This window comes from Nannospalax galili, unplaced genomic scaffold, assembly GCF_000622305.1.
Source record: "Nannospalax galili isolate Female #2095 unplaced genomic scaffold, S.galili_v1.0 scaffold668, whole genome shotgun sequence".
Taxonomy (NCBI): Eukaryota; Metazoa; Chordata; class Mammalia; order Rodentia; family Spalacidae; genus Nannospalax; species Nannospalax galili.
In genome coordinates, this window is record NW_008358090.1 from 1,331,838 (window position 1) to 1,350,017 (window position 18,180).

The 18,180-nt window shown below is 43.4% G+C and overlaps 1 protein-coding gene across 1 annotated transcript in view; it reads left to right on the forward strand.

Moving 5' to 3' along the window:
* The first annotated feature begins 395 nt into the window (after positions 1–395).
* The window catches only part of Jpt2 (Jupiter microtubule associated homolog 2), a 23,542-nt gene continuing 5,757 nt past the window's right edge, over positions 396–18,180 (forward strand). The window contains exons 1-3 of the mRNA XM_008856190.3: positions 396–547; positions 5,471–5,622; positions 12,679–12,821. Of these exons, the coding sequence (XP_008854412.1) occupies positions 504–547; positions 5,471–5,622; positions 12,679–12,821 (339 nt within the window). The 5' untranslated portion in view covers positions 396–503. The remainder of the gene's footprint in view (positions 548–5,470; positions 5,623–12,678; positions 12,822–18,180) is intronic.

Genomic DNA, 18,180 nt, shown 5'->3' on the forward strand with positions numbered 1-18,180 from the left:
AGTCCTTGTGATAAGCAGGTGGGGTTCAAAGGGGCCCAGCCTGCAGGTTGGATGACTGCAGAGGGCCCATAGCTTCTGTTATAGAGGCGGGCTGTGCTTCTACGTGAGGGCTGCCCAAGATACTAGCACCTCCCTCCACCTCAGTCTCAAAGTCCCGCAGCCCCGCACAGCTAGGCCAGAGCTGCAAGATCCTCTAGGAGCGCGGGTTCGCCCCAGGAGACGCGCCCAGACATGGAGGGCGGGCGAGATGCGAACCAGTGCGGGTATCTTAGACCGTGAGCGGCAACTGCTCCGGCCAATCGGCTGTGATCGCAACGCCGGCCTGTCTAAGCCTCTGTCTCATTGGGGACAGAAGGTAGGGGCGGGGTAAGGCTCCACGATAGGCTGAGGAGGCTTGATTGGCATGGACGGCGTCCAGTGGGCTCGGGCGGGCCCGGGTACCTGCGCGGGGCCGAGCGGGAACTGCCGCGCGGCGGCTGAGGCAGCACGGGGCGGTGGCGGACATGTTCCAGGGCGCGGATGGCGAGGCTGGCGGATCGAGCTCCAGGTGCATGGGCCGGCGCTGGGGCCCGGGTGGGCGCGTAGCTGCGGCCCGGTGGCGAGCGCGCGACCCTAGAGGTTGTGGCACGCCTCTCCCAGCGGATGCTGATCGCGCTTTGGGATCGGCTGAAGCCGGGCCTCGCGGGAAAGCTGAGGGGCGGCCGCGCTGAGCGGAGACTGGGCGGCGGGGTGGGGTCGCGTGGTTCTGAAAGCGCTTGCTAGTTCGGGATGCGTGCCAGGCGCTGCCGAACACTGAGCGGGGGCTCGTGAGCCCTTCCCGCGCCCAGTTTACTGTGGCCGCTCAGGACGAGCTTTGAACTTGACTGACTGGTGGCAGCAGCCTGACCCCACGACTAGGTGTCCCTCGACTAGGTGTCTTCCGGGAGTAAGGCGGTCTGGTCCTCCTGTCCGGATCCGGAGTTGGAGTGCCCACCGCTAGTCTGGTGGACCCTCAACCCCAGCACTTATCTCTGCTGCGACTACTGTGACGACTTTCCTTCTGTCTGAGCTGGTTTGAGTGATCAACTCTAATGTTGGAATGACTTTATGCGCTCTAGGAGCTAGTTACAGAGTAGGAGCCCATGGAAAAGAGAAAAAAAGAGGAGAGCAACCATTTAGGGGCGAGGGGACGCTGCCTTAGGTGGACGCTGAAGCGCAATTGGAAGTTTCTGCATGGGCCGAGTTAAAAACTGCTTTGAATGGCATCTTTCCGGAATAGAGGGAGGTTAGCCAGATTGATGGCTCCCGGACCTTGATTTTGCCAGCAGCTGTAAAGTTACCGCTGGAAGTCTTCCCTCTCCTAATCCACCGTCTTTTGTATCCTTGCTGAGAAATTGACTTGTGCCAAAGGGCTTTGAACTGTAAAAGCATTGTCTTCCATCCATAAAATTGATAATCATGAAGAATATATTCCAAATCTGTGTCTTACGGCTTAACCTCAAGCCTGTCCCCTAAAGTTTTTCTGAAACCGTTTCAGGGAAGGCCAGGGCCATTGACTCTCCAAAGGTTTGTCTCTCCAGTTATGCTATAGTCCACTGAGTTGGTCTTTTTGGCCTTGTACCCCTTTATATTCTCTTGCATATTTTGAGTATCTCTGCTGAAACATTCAAGGGGTACTGAAAATGGAAAAAGTAATTGGAGTGTACCTACCTTCACATGGGGAATTTGGCCACAAGATCTGAGCTGGCTAATCTCTCCCCCACTCCAACCCTATTATTGTCATTGTAATAACCACCCCTGTAGCTTCCAGAAGTCCACACTGTGCCATTGTTCTGGGCCCTATTTATTGAAAGGCCTATTGAACTCTTAGTCCTTTTTGAAAGACCCTGCTGGGGCAGCCTTGAGACTTTGCTGTTGTAGGCTGTGCAACTTGTGCTGGCTCCATTGTGTTTATGATGAAGATGTACACAGTTCCAGCCCAAAGGGGCCTATTATCTCTACCAAAATGTATATGTATGGCACCACTTTATTTTCTGTGCTTTTTTTCAAATTAAACTCAGAAAGGTGTGCAAAAAAGATTCTAAATCTTTTGTTTCCACCCATATTAACATTATTTTCAAATTCAGTTTGGCCTCATCTCTTTCAGGGATGGCTTTGGGGTTCCAGGAATACACTGCTTCCATCACATGGAACATAAACTACTGATACATAGATTTGGCTTTCCTGTTAATTCTGGAATTCCAAGCAACGCACTTGCTCATTTGTTGTTTTATCTCTGGTATTGTCCTTGGGTGCTCTGGAGAGACAGACTGGGAAGATGAGAGGATAGTTGAAGGTCTGCCAAGGTCAGACACCCTGCAGGACCCTGAGGGCTTGAAAAGCAACTGTCTCTCACATAAGTTGAAAATGAGTAAAATAAAGCCAGGCCTATCCATACTTGTAATTGTAGCACTTGGGTCATCAAGGCAGAAGATCAGGAGTTTTTAAAGGGCCCCCTTAGCTACATAGTGAGTTTGCCCTATTAAGACCCTTACTGGGGCCTAGAGAGATGGCTCAGCAGTTAGGAACAGTGGTGGTTCCTGCAGAAGACCCGGGTTCGAATCCCAGCACCCACATGGCAGCTAACAACTGTCTGTAATTCCAGTCCCAGGGGATCTGACCGCCTCTGCAGGCATTGTATGACATGGGTGTACTTATCTACAGGCAATACACACATATACATAAAATAATTTAAATTGAAAAAAAAAAAAGACCCTTACTCAACTCCTTCCTCCCCAGAAAATTTGACTTTGATTAATGCTGAATTCAGTTCAGTTCTAAGGATTTCAGGTCTCTCTTTGTTTTTTTTTTCCAATAACTAGAGACCCAAGCATGTTAGACCTGTCACAGCTATTGAAAAAGAGTATGGGGTTGCCCAGGACTGTGTGTTTTTTGTTTGTTTGTTTGTTTGTTTGTTTGTTTTGTCTTTTTGAGACAGGGTCTCCCTGTAGCCCCAGCTGTCCTGGAACTCACTATGTAAATCAGGCTGGCCTTGGACTCACAGAGATCCGCCTGCCTCTACCTCCCAAGTGCTGGGACTAAAGGTGTGCGCCACCACGCCCGGCATAACTGTGGTTTTTTTTAATGAGCACTGAAGTCTGCCTCATCTACAGCATGCCTGACATAAGATCTTGTTAATTCCTTTCTAACATGAGCCTGGCTGTTGGTTATTTGAAGTTTTTTTGTTTTGTTTTTTCTTCTTTGGTCTTTTTGAGACAGGGTCTCTCTGTAGCTCCAGCTGGCCTTGAACTCACTGTGTAGACCAGGCTGGCCTCGAATTTACAGAGATCCCAATGCCTATGCCTCCCGAGTGCTGGAATTAAAGGTGTGTGCCACCACGCCTGGTGATTTTTTTCAAATAAACTTTTCTACCCCTTCTTGAGACCCTTCAGGAAATGCTGACTGCTGATGGGGCAGGTTTGGCACTTCCACTTTCTTCTTCCTTCTTCCCAAGCAGACAGAGACCTGGCACCAGTTCAAAGGCCTGCCAATGCATGCCTGGCATCTGTGGTGTTTGTGGCCTTTCTTGGTTTTCTGTTGAAGTGTGGCCAGCACATTGTCTGCCTTCTGTAGGGCAGCTGAGATCCTCACTTTCTATTGGCCTGCCTTATAAGCAGGCAATCTGAGAGCTCCATTCACTTTTAAATTGTAAGGGGTGGGCAGCCTTTTAGCTCTTTGGAGGAAACACACATTTTTTTAGATATCTTATAGTTTTATTGGTTAAACCTTGAGTAGTCAGTGTTTGCATGGATTTTTTTCAATTAGCCCTAACTTCCTCTCTAAGCTTTTTTTGTGGAGTCCATTCTCTGATTTCAACTATTTTTCTAAATATCTGAGGTCATATAGTCTATTGCTTAGGCCTAGGGAATGTGGTTCACTGGTTTAAAACTCACTTTCAAGCAGCCTTTTTTGTTGTTGCTGTGCTTTTGTTCTGATGATGTCTTAGTTGTCCTGTCCTGTTTTTGTACCCCACCCCCCAATTGAAGCCCTAACCTTGTGCTTTTTAGGCAAGAGCTCCACCACTGAGCTAAATCCCAACCTCCAAGCCGCCTTTGAGATGCATTTGTTGTTTTTGAGACAGTCTCCTGCAGCCCTAGCTGGCCTTGAATTCACTGTTAGTGGAAGATAAACTTTGAACCACTGTTCTGCTACCATCCAAATGCTGGGATTATGTGTATTCACCACTACACCGGGCTAGCCAAGTGTCCAAAAGGATGCCAGTGAATTCAGTATTTTACCATGCTGCTGTTGTAAACCTGTACTGTTGATATCATGGCAGAGCTTTGCAGTAATTCCATAGATTTTGTTTATGACTGAGGCATGAAAACCATGTTCTTTGTGTTTAATTAAAATATGTACTTGTAGCCGGGTGTGGTGGAGCGGGCCTTTAATTCTAGCACTTGGGAGGCAGAGGCTGGTGGATGTTTGTGAGTTCGAGGCCAGCCTGGTCTACATAGTTCCAGGATAGCTAGAGCTACAGGGATACCCTATCTCAAAAGAGACCAAAAATAAAAATAAAAAAATCTGTACTTGTAGAATGCCAAGGGAGTTTAGAGGAGATGTTCATTCCATTTCCAAATCTAAAATATTTAGGCAGTGGTGCCAGTAGTTTTTTTTTTTTTTTTTTTTTCCAATCCTGCCATTGTAGAGGATCATCCCAATGTAGATCCCTATATCTACCCTCTAAGTTAGGGTTTATCTTCAGAGATGATGAACCTGAGATAGGAGAAATCATGTAATTTCCCAAAAGACACATAGGAAGTAGTGCAGTCTGAATCAAAAACCAGGCAGAAGGTCTAGGGAATAGAGTATACCCCTATGCCTTTCTAAAGTTGTCTGGAAAACCCAAAGGGGCCACCCCTTTAACCATTTAACCACCAATCAAGTTTGACCTCTCCCCCCCATTAGCACCTATGAGTTCTGGCATGGGAGTCCCTGGCTACCATGGCTACTGTGTAAAAAGAATGATAAGGATAAAGACACGCTTACATATAAGCTACTCTCCAGAGAGAGTATAGAAAAGAGAACAAATTAGTACTCTTTAACCATGTCTTTTATCCTGATCGTAATCTCAAACAATATTATCATATGTTAGGGTGATTAAAGTCTATTAAAACTAATTTCTGATCCTCATTAATTTTTATAGTGTGACTTTTAGAAAATATAAAGTGCCTCGTGTGGTTCCCTCATCCGTGGGTGTGTGGGTGTGTGTGTATGTGAGACAGACAGAATCTTACTGTGTAATCCAAGCTGGCCTTGAACTCTAGGCTGCCTCAGCCTCCTAAATTCTGGGGTTTATAGGCATGTACCATTACGCTTTGTGATGAGCCCAGCATTGGCTTAAATAACTACTGTCTGTTATTGATCTAAACTGTGGGAAAGACCACCAACACCAATTGTAGTGTGAGTCCTGACAAGCTGACATTAACCTGTGTTTGCTCTGCACTTGTAGATCCATGAAGTCCCCTAGAGGAGGGGAATTAAGCAATCTTTTTGGAAGCCCAGAAGAAGCTGTTCCTTCAAGCAAGCCTAATAGGATGGCATCTAATATTTTTGGACCAACTGAAGAACCTCAAAACCTACCCAAGAGGACAAATCCTCCAGGTGTGGACTGCATAATTCCTAGATCCCTTGACTTTTATTATCTTCTCTTCATTGGTTTCTTTTGTTTGATTTTCTTGTTGTTGCTGCTGGTTTTTAATATTTTCTTTATTATTTTTATGTGTATATGTGTATTGCCTGCATGTAGGTAAGTGCACCCATGTCGTACAATGCCCGCAGAGGACAGAAGAGGCTGTCAGAGAGCCCCTGGAACTGGAGTTACAGACAGTTGTTAGCTGCCATGTGGGTGCTGGAATTTGAACTTGAGTCTTCTGTAAGAATAGCCAGTGTTCTTAACTGCTGAGCCATCTCTCCAGCCCCTGATTTTTGTTGTTTTTAAGACAAAGTCTCTCTGTACAACCTAGATTGTGAACTTGAAGCTCCTAAGTGCTGGAATTATAGGCATGGACTACATGCCCAGTTTTTCTTTTATACAGTTCCTTTCAAAGACCTTCTAGTATACATTATCTCTTGTCATCAAAATTTCTCTAAAATGAAAGAAAAACTTTCTCCGGCCTGTTACTTTCTACCTTGAAGGTAGCTAGAGCATCTTGAGTGCTCTGTCTATTCAACAGACATTGACTAAATGCAGTTGCTGAGAGTAAAACAGTGGGTGGTGGGCTTCTGATTCTTGGACCCCCTGAGGTTCTGAAATTCTTCCTTAGGAAGAATATTTTTGTTTTGATTTCAATGGGAATTCTAGACAGTTTACACTGATAGAGTTCTTGAGTATTACTCTGATGTTACTAGGGAGTCTTCAAAAAGGCTTTTTTATTGGGCATTGTGGTGTGTGTCTGTGAGCCATCTCACTTTGCCCTCCTTCAGCAGGGTTGTCTTTAGGCCTTCCTCCATATGAAGTCAGGTACCCTGAAAAGCATGATGTGCCGCTGTGCCCATTCCATAGAACTTCAAGCATCAAAATACTCTGATGCTCAGTGGAGCACTGAACTCCTTGTTCTATAAAGTCAGCCAGTACTTTCTGTGCATGATCATAAGGTATAATGGCAACCATCTTGTTGCCATGATCAGGTTTCTGCATTTTGTGGTTTTGGGGCTTGTTTTCTATCTTGCCAGGGGTTCTTTGCAAATAGTCTGTGAGGGTAGAAAGGCACAGTTCACTAGTAAATCCTGGTTTCTATGCTCAGTCTTTTAAACTTAGTCCTGCAACATTCTAGTTTGAGAACTTGATTGAGAAATATGCAGCAGCAAAGCATAGATAACTTTCAGTATGAGGACATGGAAGGTTTACTGGAGATTGATTGCCCTTCAGTGTCTCATGTTCATTAGTCTCTGTGTTCCTTGCTAATTTCTTGTCTAAATCTTCAGAAAATTTTTCCATATTCACCTAACAGGATGGTTCATATTTATGGCTTCTTTTAGTGTTTCCAGTGAGTGTACTAAGTGCTTTGTATATATTTTTCATTTCACCTTCACCATAGCTGTAGTAGGTAAGGTCTCACAACCATTTTATAGCAGCAAAAATGGAACTCAGGGAAGTTCCAGGCATCCCTGAACATATATCTAGTTACTGTCAGAATTGGCCTTTGGATCTAGTTTTTTTTCTGCCTCCAGAATCCATAATCTAGAAGTATTCATTGCTGGATCAGCTGGTACATGAATTTGAAATACAGATACTTCCAGTTCTTAAAAGGTTATCCATGATATACCCATAATGTATGTATTACTTTTTTGTTGCTTTATTAAAGAACCATGACCAAGGCAACTTACAGAAGAATGTATTTGGCTTAAGGTTCCAGAGGGTTAGAGTCCATAATGGTGGGGGAGGCATGGCGATAGAGGTGGCCAAAGCAGAAGGAGAAACCATCACATCTTCAAGCAGAAACAGGAAGCAGAGTCAGACTGGAAGTGGGCATGGTTGTATACTGTGAAACCCACCCCCCAGTGACATGCTTCCTCCAGCATGGCCACATCCCCTTTTAAGGTTCCATGACCCTCACCAAAAGTGCCATAAACTGGAGACCAAGGGTTCACATACTTAGGTGACACTCATTTAAACCACTACAATGTATATCTTTACTTGTCTGCCAATGAAATATTTACTTTTTGCAATTTGGTTTTTATTTATTTGCGGGGAGGGTTGAAACAGAGTCTCCTATAGCCCCAGCTGACCTGGAACTTATTATGTAGACCAGCTTGGGTTTTTTTGTTTTGTTTTGTTTTGTTTTTGTTTTTTGTTTTTTTGTCTTTTTGAGACAGGGTCTCCCTGTAGTCCCAGCTGACCTGAACTCACTATGTAGACCAGGCTGGCCTTGAATTCACAAGGATCTGCCTCCTGAGTGCTGGGAGTAAAGGTGTGCGCCACCACGCCCGGCAGTTTTTTTCTCCAGACAATACCTTGAACTCTTTAGTTCTTCTTCCTTAATCTCCTGAGTGCTGAGATTACAGAATGTACTCCTTAAATTAATTCGAATTTTAAATGATACTCCTCTGTGGACCTTTGCAAATGACACTGGGAGGCAGTGTCTCTCCCTCTCAAAATCCAGACGGTCTGCTAGTATGATTAGCATCATCACTCAGAGTGCCTACGCTTGGCCTGTGTCAATTGATTTAGCTCCACTAAACACCTTAGGTATTATTTCCATTTTAAAGTTGAGAAAGTAGAGACACAAGGTGTACTTGTCTGAGGTCATATAGTTAATGAGTGACTAAGCAGGGCCTCTGACTCTTGACAGCCTAGCTATGGAGCTCTTAACTAACTCCACATTGTGTTGCCTTTCCCCGGCTGAGGTGTCCAGTGTTGGGACTGATCCCCAGAAGGTCCCTGACTGAGGCTCAGAAAGTTTGTAATCATTCTAAAGTTACACAATGGCACAGATCTCACATTTTTCAAAGTGTTAGTTCCCCTGAAAAAGGCAGACCCCAGCCTAAGCCCTCCCCTGGTACTGGAGTTATAGATAGTTATTAGCTGCCATGTGGGTGCTGGGATTTGAACCCAGGTCTTCTGAAAGAACAGTCAGTGTTCTTAACCGCTGAACCATCTCTCTAGCCCCCAGAAAAGAACAACCACTCTTAATTAGAATCTCAAGAGTGGGGACCAGGAGACTTTCTGCTTAGGGAACATAGCCTTGAGCTTCTGTTTCACAGTGTATTTATTGCTTTAACCTGTGTAAGAAGGGCAACTAATGTGATTTTTACTCAGTCTTGAGAGAACTTCAAGACTTCTAGATATGTTATTTTTAAACAAAGAATTTGCTTACTACAACTAAGACTAGCTATGCATAACAGGGTGCAGTTACCAATGGTCAGTGTTATTTCCTTATATAATTTGGGGTGGGGACCTTGTGTTCCTTTACCTCAACACGCATGCCTATGCAGCTTTTGCCACGTAGACATTCTTGACCAGAGGGACTGTTTGGTGTGGTCAAACATGCTTTCAGCAGAGTTGAAGTAAATTAGTGGTCTCCAACATCCCCCTCCCACCCCCACTCCACCCCCTCTTTTTTGGTCTTTTTGAGACAGGGTGTCCTGTAGCCCCAGCTGTCCTGGAATTCACTGTGTAGACCAGGCTGGCCTTGATCCTCCTGCCTCTGCCTCCCAGCTGGGATTAAAGGTGTGCGCCACCACACCCGGCTACTCCCCCACATTTTTTTTAAAAAATACTATTTTTATTTTATGTGTGAGTGTATTGCCTGCATGTATGTGAGTGCACCCGTGTCATGCGATGCTGTGGAGGGAGGTCAGAAGAGGGCTTCAGATTCCCTTGGAACTGGAGTTACAGACAGTTGTTAACTGCCATGTGGGTGCTGGGAATCGAACTTAGCCCTCTGCAAGAGCAGTCAGTGTTCTTAACCGCTCCCCTTTTGTAAAAAATTTAATTGTTGCATGAGGATAACCGTGGTCAGTTTTGGCTTCCAAATCTTCATTTTGACTTCTTTCTGTTGGTTAATTCAGTTCCTCAAACTGGACGGAAAAGATAGAGTACAGTTATAGTCACAATGAGTAAAGCAAAAAAAACAGTGTTTTGATTTTTAAACCATGTTTTGGGATTGAAGACTTGAAATCCAGTGGCTATACTTCCAGTGATTGTATGTTAGAGATATCTAATCAAATCAAGCTTAGTTATTTAATATTTTTTTGGGGGGGTGTCTTGAGACAGGGTCTCCCTGTAGCCCCAGCTGACCTGGAATCACTATGTAGACCAGGCTGGCCTTGAACTCAGAAATCTACCTGCCTCTGCCTTCTGAGTATTTAAAAAAATACTATTTTTATTCTGAGTGCTGGGATTAATGGCGTGGGCCTCCGCACCGGACTGTTTAATATCTCTTTGTACAGCAAGTGTAATCCAAAGTTACATTGTTTTCTCCAAAACATGCGCTCAATCTTTATCCCAATCATAATTACTATTGTTATATTTTAGGGGACTAATACAGTAAGTAGCAACATTATAATGACAAGTTTCATTTCAGTATGAATATTTTATAATTCCTTATCCATCCAAAACACTGTATCTGTCAGACTATCTAGTTCATCTGGAAAGGCCAAATCTATAGCATGTTAAACATGCCATAATTGAGAATAATTTTGAGCAAGATTGTTTTCAAAAGTATAAGTCTGGACTTCTTCGGACAGGGCCACTGCTGATGTAGCCATGGATATAATTATCCCAATAATAGTAAAATAACACCAATGATTTAACCTATGACTTGCTTTCCTTGTAACACCTTTTGAAATACAGTATGCAGAATCAGTAAGGCAGAGGTTTGTTCCCATTATTCAGGTATCCAAATTGCAGTAGGTTGATGCATGACCATAATTGATTGATTTTGTTGTTGTTATCCTAACACAATGATAGAGTTAACAGTTTATATATATGATATACCTGAGTAGTGACATTGTGTAGGATTTGAATACTATCTCCCATCATAAACACGTTGGGAGCAAATACACAAGCCTCTATCCCACTGGTTCTGTTATAAACAATACTAGTATGATTGTAATTTGCTTTTTAAAGGATTAGTTTTTGTAGGGCAGCCACCAACTTCTATTGAGTACTCTGTAGTGGCCCATATTCACATCTCCTTGCTGGTATCCTTGGATCCTTTACACCTGCATCCTTTACACTCCATTGGCTCCCAGGATCATGTCAGCTGTTCTCCATGCCATTGTTTCACATACCTGCCAGGAACCTAGAAAGGTGCAGCTGTGGTTTCTGGAAAAAATCCTTTGGTAGAAATCCTTTCTATCCCATTTTATTAAGAGAGCAGGTCCTTTACATATATCCTATTCAGGTGTTTTCCAGTATGCCAGTGGAGAGCTACCAGGAGTGCATTGGCCATTAATGATGTTCCATTGGAGTCACCTCCTGATTATTGCATGTAAAAAAATTTAAGTAAGGCTTCTTTAAGAAGCCTAGAGAGAGGGAAAAGCCTCTTGTTTCCTCTTTTGTTTTTAATTTGAAATTTTATTCTGTAATGAGTATGTACCATTTTTGCTTGTCCTCTTGGGCTATATGTAAGTTATATGTAAAATGTCCCATATTTGACGAAATTTTGCAAGGGTTTTACAACTGTAAGGGGACATTATCGGTGTTAATGTGTTTCAGAAATCCACAGCAAATGCCTCTAAGCAATGATTTATAACACTGAATAGTTTCATTTACTTGTGCAGAGGCCCAGACAACAGAAGAATAAGTTTCAACAACATGCACAAAATTTAAATGACCATGGCTATTTATATGCATGTAGTCTAAAATAAAAATTTTATATTGGGCTCAGTGGTTAAGAGCATTGGCTGTTCTTGCAGAGGACCAGGGTTCAGTTCCTAACACCCACATTGTGGGCAGCAAGGAGGATGTCTCGAACTTGCTGACATCTAGTCATCATTAGACGTTCCAGCCAGAATGAGATCAGAATGACTCATGTGTTATTTTTATAGGTCATAGGTTCACCATGAACAGGGCTGAGCTCTTGTGTGAACTAAGCATTTAACTTTTTTTCATGATAAACACTATGCATTTTTCTAATATAGTATAAAATAGCTTTATTGATGTATAAATTACCCCCCCCATTACTTCTGAAAATTCCCTCATCTCCATTTGCACTTAGCTCTCTGCTGCTTTCTTCCCCAGTCTTAAATACCAACTGTTCTGTTTTCTATCTCTATTAAAATTACCTTTTCTGGGCTTGGCGAGATGGCTCGCTCAGTGGTCAAGAGCACTGACTGCTCTCACAGAGGACCTGGGTTTGAGTCCCAGCACCCACATGCAGCTAACAAGTGTCCATAACTCCAGTTCCAGGGGATCTGACGCCCTCTTCTGAACTCTTTTGGCATTGCATGACACAGGTGCACTTACATACATGCAGGCAAAACACTCATACACATAAAATAAAATTTTAAAAAATAAAAATCACCTTTTCTGGTCTTTTCACATAAATGTATTGACATAACATGTCTTATTCATTTGTCTTCTCTTAGCTCAGTGTTTCTGAGGATCATTCTTGTTGCTTAACTCTTTGTTTTTAATCTGTTTAAGAACTCTTTCTGATTAACAGGGGAAAGGGGAGACTTTTTCTTTTTAATTTATATTTTTTAATGTATGTGTGTGAGTATATTGCTTACATGTATGTGAGTGCACCCGTGTTGTGTAATGCCGTGGATGTCAGAAGAGGGCTTCAGATTCCCCTAGAACTAGAGTTAAGGATGGTTCATAGCTGCCATGTGAGTGCTGGGAGTTGAACCTGGGTCCTCTGCAAGAGCTGTCAGTGCTCTTACCCGCTGAGCCATCTCTCCAGCCCCAGAGAGGAGACTTTTAACAGAAAAAAGTGTACTGTTGAGCATTACAAAAGCTCTGGGAAAAGGTGATGTTTATTCCTTTTCTCTTCTAGAGAGCAGTCCAGGTCAGCTTGGGTCTATAAATGAAGGTTGCAGCAGGCCCCGGGTAAAGGATTGGCTGAGGTGCAGGGCTTCAGGGACTTGGAGCAGTCTTGGAACTTAGGATGGGCACTAGGTCTTCAGTGAGAGGTTGTCTCTAAGGTAACAGCTATGAAATAAGATGGGATGGGTGTTCTGATGTTCATTGTTCTGTGATTGTTTCTGCAGGGGGGAAAGGAAGTGGTATCTTTGATGAATCGACTCCTGTGCAGACTCGACAACGTCTGAACCCCCCTGGTGGGAAGACCAGTGACATTTTTGGGTCCCCAGTCACTGCCACTGCACCCTTGGCACACCCAAATAAGCCCAAGGTATGAATTGCATTGAGATAGTAGACAGGAAAGAAAAATAAAAGTTTTGCCAAGTTCTCTTAAGAAAATGCTCCAAGGGGCTGGAGAGATGACTCAGCAGTTAAGAGCACTGGCTGCTCTGCGGAGGACCTGGGTTCAGTTCCCAGCACATACATGGCAGCTAACAACAATCCTAACTCCAGTTCCAGGGGATTCGACACCCTCTTCTAACCTCCACATGCATTGCCGGACATGGGTGCACTCACATAGATGCAGGCAATACACTCATAACACATTTTTTTTTTAAATATTTATTATTTTTATTTTATGTATATGAGTGTTTTGCCTGTATGTATGTGAGTGCACCCGTGTCGTGCAATGCCCGCGGAGAGGTCAGAAGAGTGCTTCAGATTCCCCTGGAATTGGAGTTAACTCCAGCCCCCAGCACATTTTTTTTTTAAAAAAGAAATGTTCCAGAGCAAGTAGGTATGATGTATTACTAGGAAGAAGCAAGTAGACAATGTTAATTTTCCTGAGTGTACTCATTCTTCATTAGGTTCAAAAGCACCCTGGATCACTGAGGAAACATGGTCCAACCTCATGATGACTAAAGCCCTAGGGGTAGTAGTTCTGTTGGTATCTGTACAGCAGCAGAATAGTGCTGGTCTGTGCTACCCCTCTGTTCACTTGAGGGCTGGTGACTATGCACATAGCATAGGGTTTGGCCCTTACTTGGTTTGGAAAGGAAAGATTATATATCAACACCCCCCACCCCCCACTGCCGCTCTACCCCTGAGCTACCTCCCCAGCCCAAGATGATGGCTCTTGACAGGCTTTTCCTCACACGATTGAAGTCTTGGTACTAGTTATCTTTGAGGATTTATGATGCTTGGTAAAAGTGGGTCTTACCTCTCTGATCTGGTAAAGTCACCCATGGAATAAGATAAACATTATCTCTTCACCTGCACTGCCAAATTTAGAAGCTGGTGGGGAAAAGTATGCCAGAGCAATTTGACTTTGGACTTGACCTTAGAACATACTGATTAGATCTGTGAAACTCCCTGGGCTGAGGCAGAGGATTGATAAAGCAAATCTTGACTTCCCTCTGTCCCAGAGCCTGTACACCCTATCTGATACATTTGTTGGATTAAGTGGTACAGAACATTGCTGGGGTTTACTTTGGCCAGAGCTTATAGATAATGAAGCCTAGGACTTCATTATTGTCATAGCAATATCTTTGTTTTTTATTATCAGTATTATTATTTTAGATAGGGTCTTACTCTGTAATCTAGGCTGGCCTAGAGCTCACTATGTAGCCCAGGCTGGCCTTAAACTTTTGTGGCAGTTTTCTTGCCTCAGTGTTCCAAGTGTTAGGATTACAGGCATTAGTCACCACTCATGGCTTAGCAGTATTTTTAAACTGTTCTCTTTTCCAACTTTCTTTTGGTTTTTTTTTTTTTTTTTTTTTAAGGGACCCTGTAGCTCAGGCTCATGTCAACTTACTATGTAGCTGAGGATGACCTCTGATCCTCCTGCCTCCACTTCCCAAGTGCTGAACTATAGGCATGTGCCCACTGTGCCCAGTTTTTGGTCAATGCTTAGGCACTGAACCCAGAGCTTTGTGCATGCAGAGCAGTTCCAGCTAAACTACATCTTCAGTTCTTTCCCACCTTTTTCTGTAGCCAAAAGATAGGGTCTAGATAGGTGTACTATGCACACCTGTAGCCCAACACTTCAGAGGTAGAAGCAGGAGGGTCAGGAGTTCAGGAGCATCTGCTACATTTTGAGTTGACACCAGCCTGGGCTACGTGAGACCTTATCTCAAGAAAAAGTAATAATAAAGTGGGATGGGGGAGATAAGATCTACGTAGCCATGGTGTTTTACAGCTGTAATCTCATCACTAGGGATGCTATGAAGGAAGATCAGAATTCCAAGCCAAACCTGACTACATAGTAAGACCCTGTCTTTAAATAAAAATAAATGAATGAATGAATGAATAAATAAATAAATAAATAAATGGTCTAGCTTTCTAAAATGGAAAATTCTTAAACATCTGGAGTTACATACGGGAAATCATTACACATTTGGGATTCATATCCTAGAAGATGGCTCATTGTAGAATTAAAATGAAACTTAAGAAATTGAAACCAGGAGTAAAAAACAACTAATGGGAGAGCATCCACCATGGTCAGCCCACATCTCCTGCATTGGCTTCATTGCAGTGACATTTCTTTTTTAGTTTGGAGTTTCGGGAACCAGGCGTGTTCACCAAATGGATATTAGTCTGTGGTATTTATTCCAAAGTGAAAATCTTTTGGGAAAGTGTCTGTTGTGACTCTGCTGTACTTTGGCTAGGTTAGAAATGCTCTAAAGGGCAGCACTTCTCCACTGAGGAAGGATTTGGATTAACTTGCAGATAAGGAAGTGGATTGAATGGAGTAGTGCAGCCAGTTACTCAGTACTGGGTATTAAACCCAGGGCCTTGTACACACTGATCAGCTACCCTCCTAAGCTACATCCTCAGTCCTCATCTATAGAACAAGAGGAATCAAAATAGAGCTTCTCTGGGTTTACTTTAAAGATAAGGGTTCTTTGATGCAAGAGGATTGGACATTCCCACTTTACTGGAGAAATGGCCAATTTCATCTTGAAGTCAGGATATACAAAAAGCCTCGAATATCTTATGATGCCAGAGAACCAATTAGTCACCACAGTTACTGGGAACCAAGGGAAAGAAGAGCCATGGGCTACAGAGGAACCTTCTGGTCATCAACAAGGACAGTAATTGCAATGGATTAAAATTCATCAACTATTTTGAATTTATGGGTTAAAAAATCTGAGACCTTTGGAGAATGCTAGAGAACCAACTCATGAAATTTGGTGTAAGATAAAAATTTAACCAGCATTGTCTGCATAAAGTGCCAGGATTACAGTTGTTAAGGGAAAGTCCCCTTTTTTAAAAGTACTTTAGAATGCTGGCAAGATGGCCCAAATGGAATCACAACTGTGTGTGTGTGTGTGTGTGTGTGTGTGTGTGTGTGTGTGTGTGTGTGTGTGTGTGTGTGTGTGTGTGTGTGTGTGTGTGTGTGTGTGTGTGTGTGTGTGTGTGTGTGTGTGTGTGTGTGTGTGTGTGTGTGTGTGTGTGTGTGTGTGTGTGTGTGTGTGTGTGTGTGTGTGTGTGTGTGTGTGTGTGTGTGTGTGTGTGTGTGTGTGTGTGTGTGTGTGTGTGTGTGTGTGTGTGTGTGTGTGTGTGTGTGTGTGTGTGTGTGTGTGTGTGTGTGTGTGTGTGTTTCTCTCAGTGGCCTAGACTGACCTCAGACTCATGGCAGTCCTCCTGCCTCAGACTCAACAAGTGCTAAAATTATATGGGTGAGCCACCTTACTTTGATGTAAGTTTTTTTAATATATATTATGTAATTACTGGGTTTTTCTGGTGATTGTGGGGATGGATAGAGGCCAGGGCCTTGTGCATTCTAGGCAAGTGCTTTTATCACCACTGACCTATAGCCCTAAAACTAAAATTCTTAAGAGAAAATATAGAGATGTATTTTTATGATTTTGGAGTTCTTATGTGTGGTACCAAAAACATACCACAACAAAAACGTTTTTGTTTAATCGACTTCATTAAAATTCACTCAGGGGCATCACATACATACTTTGTTTTTGTTTTTGTTTTTTTTTTTTGGTCTTTTTGAGACAGGGTCTCCCTGTTGCTCCAGCTGTCCTGGAACTCACTATGTGGACCAGGCTGGCCTTGAACTCACAGAGATCCGCCTGCCTCTGCCTCCCAAGTGCTGGGATTAAAGGCGTGCGCCATCACGCCCGGCTTCACATACATACTTTGAAAACAACCCACAGAATAGGAGAAGGTATTTACTAGTCACATGTGCTAAGTACTTGCCAGAATATTTAAATAACTGATTTTTGATGGGGTTTTTGTTGTTGTTGTTGTTGTTGTTGTTGTTGTTTTTGAGACGGGCTCTCCCTGTAGCCCCAGCTGGCCTGGAACTCACTTTATAGACCAGGCTGGCCTCGAACTCAGAGATCAGCCTGTTTATGCCTCCTGAGCACTGGGATTAAAGGTGTGTAGCTGGCTAAATAACTGATTTTTTTTCCAGACGGTGTCTTGTGTAAAGGTTGACCCTGAAAACTTGGTCCTCCTGCCTCTGTCTCCCAGGTGCTGAGATTACAGGCATGCACCACCATGCCTGGCTCAATAATTATAATAGAACTCTTAAAACTCAACATCCAGGGCTGGAGAGGTGGCTCAGTGGTTAAGAACACTGTTCTTGCAGAAGACCAGGGTTCGAATCCCAGCATACACATGGCAGCTAACAACTGTCTGTAACTCCAGTTCCAGGGGATCCAACAGCCTCTTCTGTCCTCTGCAGGCATTGCATGACACGGGTGCACTTACCTACATGCAGGCAATACACGCATACACATAAAATAAAAATAATAAATAAAATATTAAAGGAAAACAACTCAACATCCAGTTCACAAATTGAAAAAGGAAATGAGTAGATGCTTCTTTGTAGAAGATACAGAAATGGCAGTAGGTTTGAGAGGCTGCATAGCCTCATTAGTCAGTAGGGAAGTGCAAGCCAGAAACCCCACTTCCTAGGATCCCTAGAAATGAGTGTTGGCAGGTTGTGTGTTTACATTGCTAGTATGTAATATGGTGAAGTATCTGTGGAAAACATTTTGGCAGTTCCTCAAAAAAGTTAAACTTAGCCAAGCATGGTAATATAACCTATACTCCCAGCACTCACAAAGTGGAGGCAGGATTGTGACTTCTAAGCCAGCCTGGCTGTCTTGAATCTCTTCAAAAAGTGGGGAAGAAGGGACTAGGGAGATGGTGCAGTCGGTAACGTGCTTACCAGGCAAGCACGAAGACCTGAATTAGATCCCTAGCACTTGTATTTGAAAAAACAGGAATTTCAGTGAGTGTCTGTAGTTCCAGAGATGGGGAGTTGTAGACAGACAGGAGGATCCTGGCACTTGCTGGCCAGCCAATCTAACCAAATTGGCAAGTTCTCAGGTGCACTGAGAGAACCTTTCTCAGAAAAATAGGGTGGAGAGAAACTGAGGAAGATGCCCATTGTCCTCTGGCATCCATGTGTACATACACCAACAGTACTGCCAAGGCACTGGTGGTCCATACCACCAAAAGGACAGGTCAGTCTAGACTACAAGAGTAAGGTTTTTATCTCACAAAAACGAAAGGAATCCTCCCAAGCCCGTGTGACCACTGAGGAACAGATCCTCAGGTGATCTTAAGTGTAAAAATAAATTGATTTATTTGGGCCAACTGTATGGTCTTAAACATCCAAAAGGAAAGTATAACCAAAGAGTAAAGTCATCAGTATATTTCTTCAA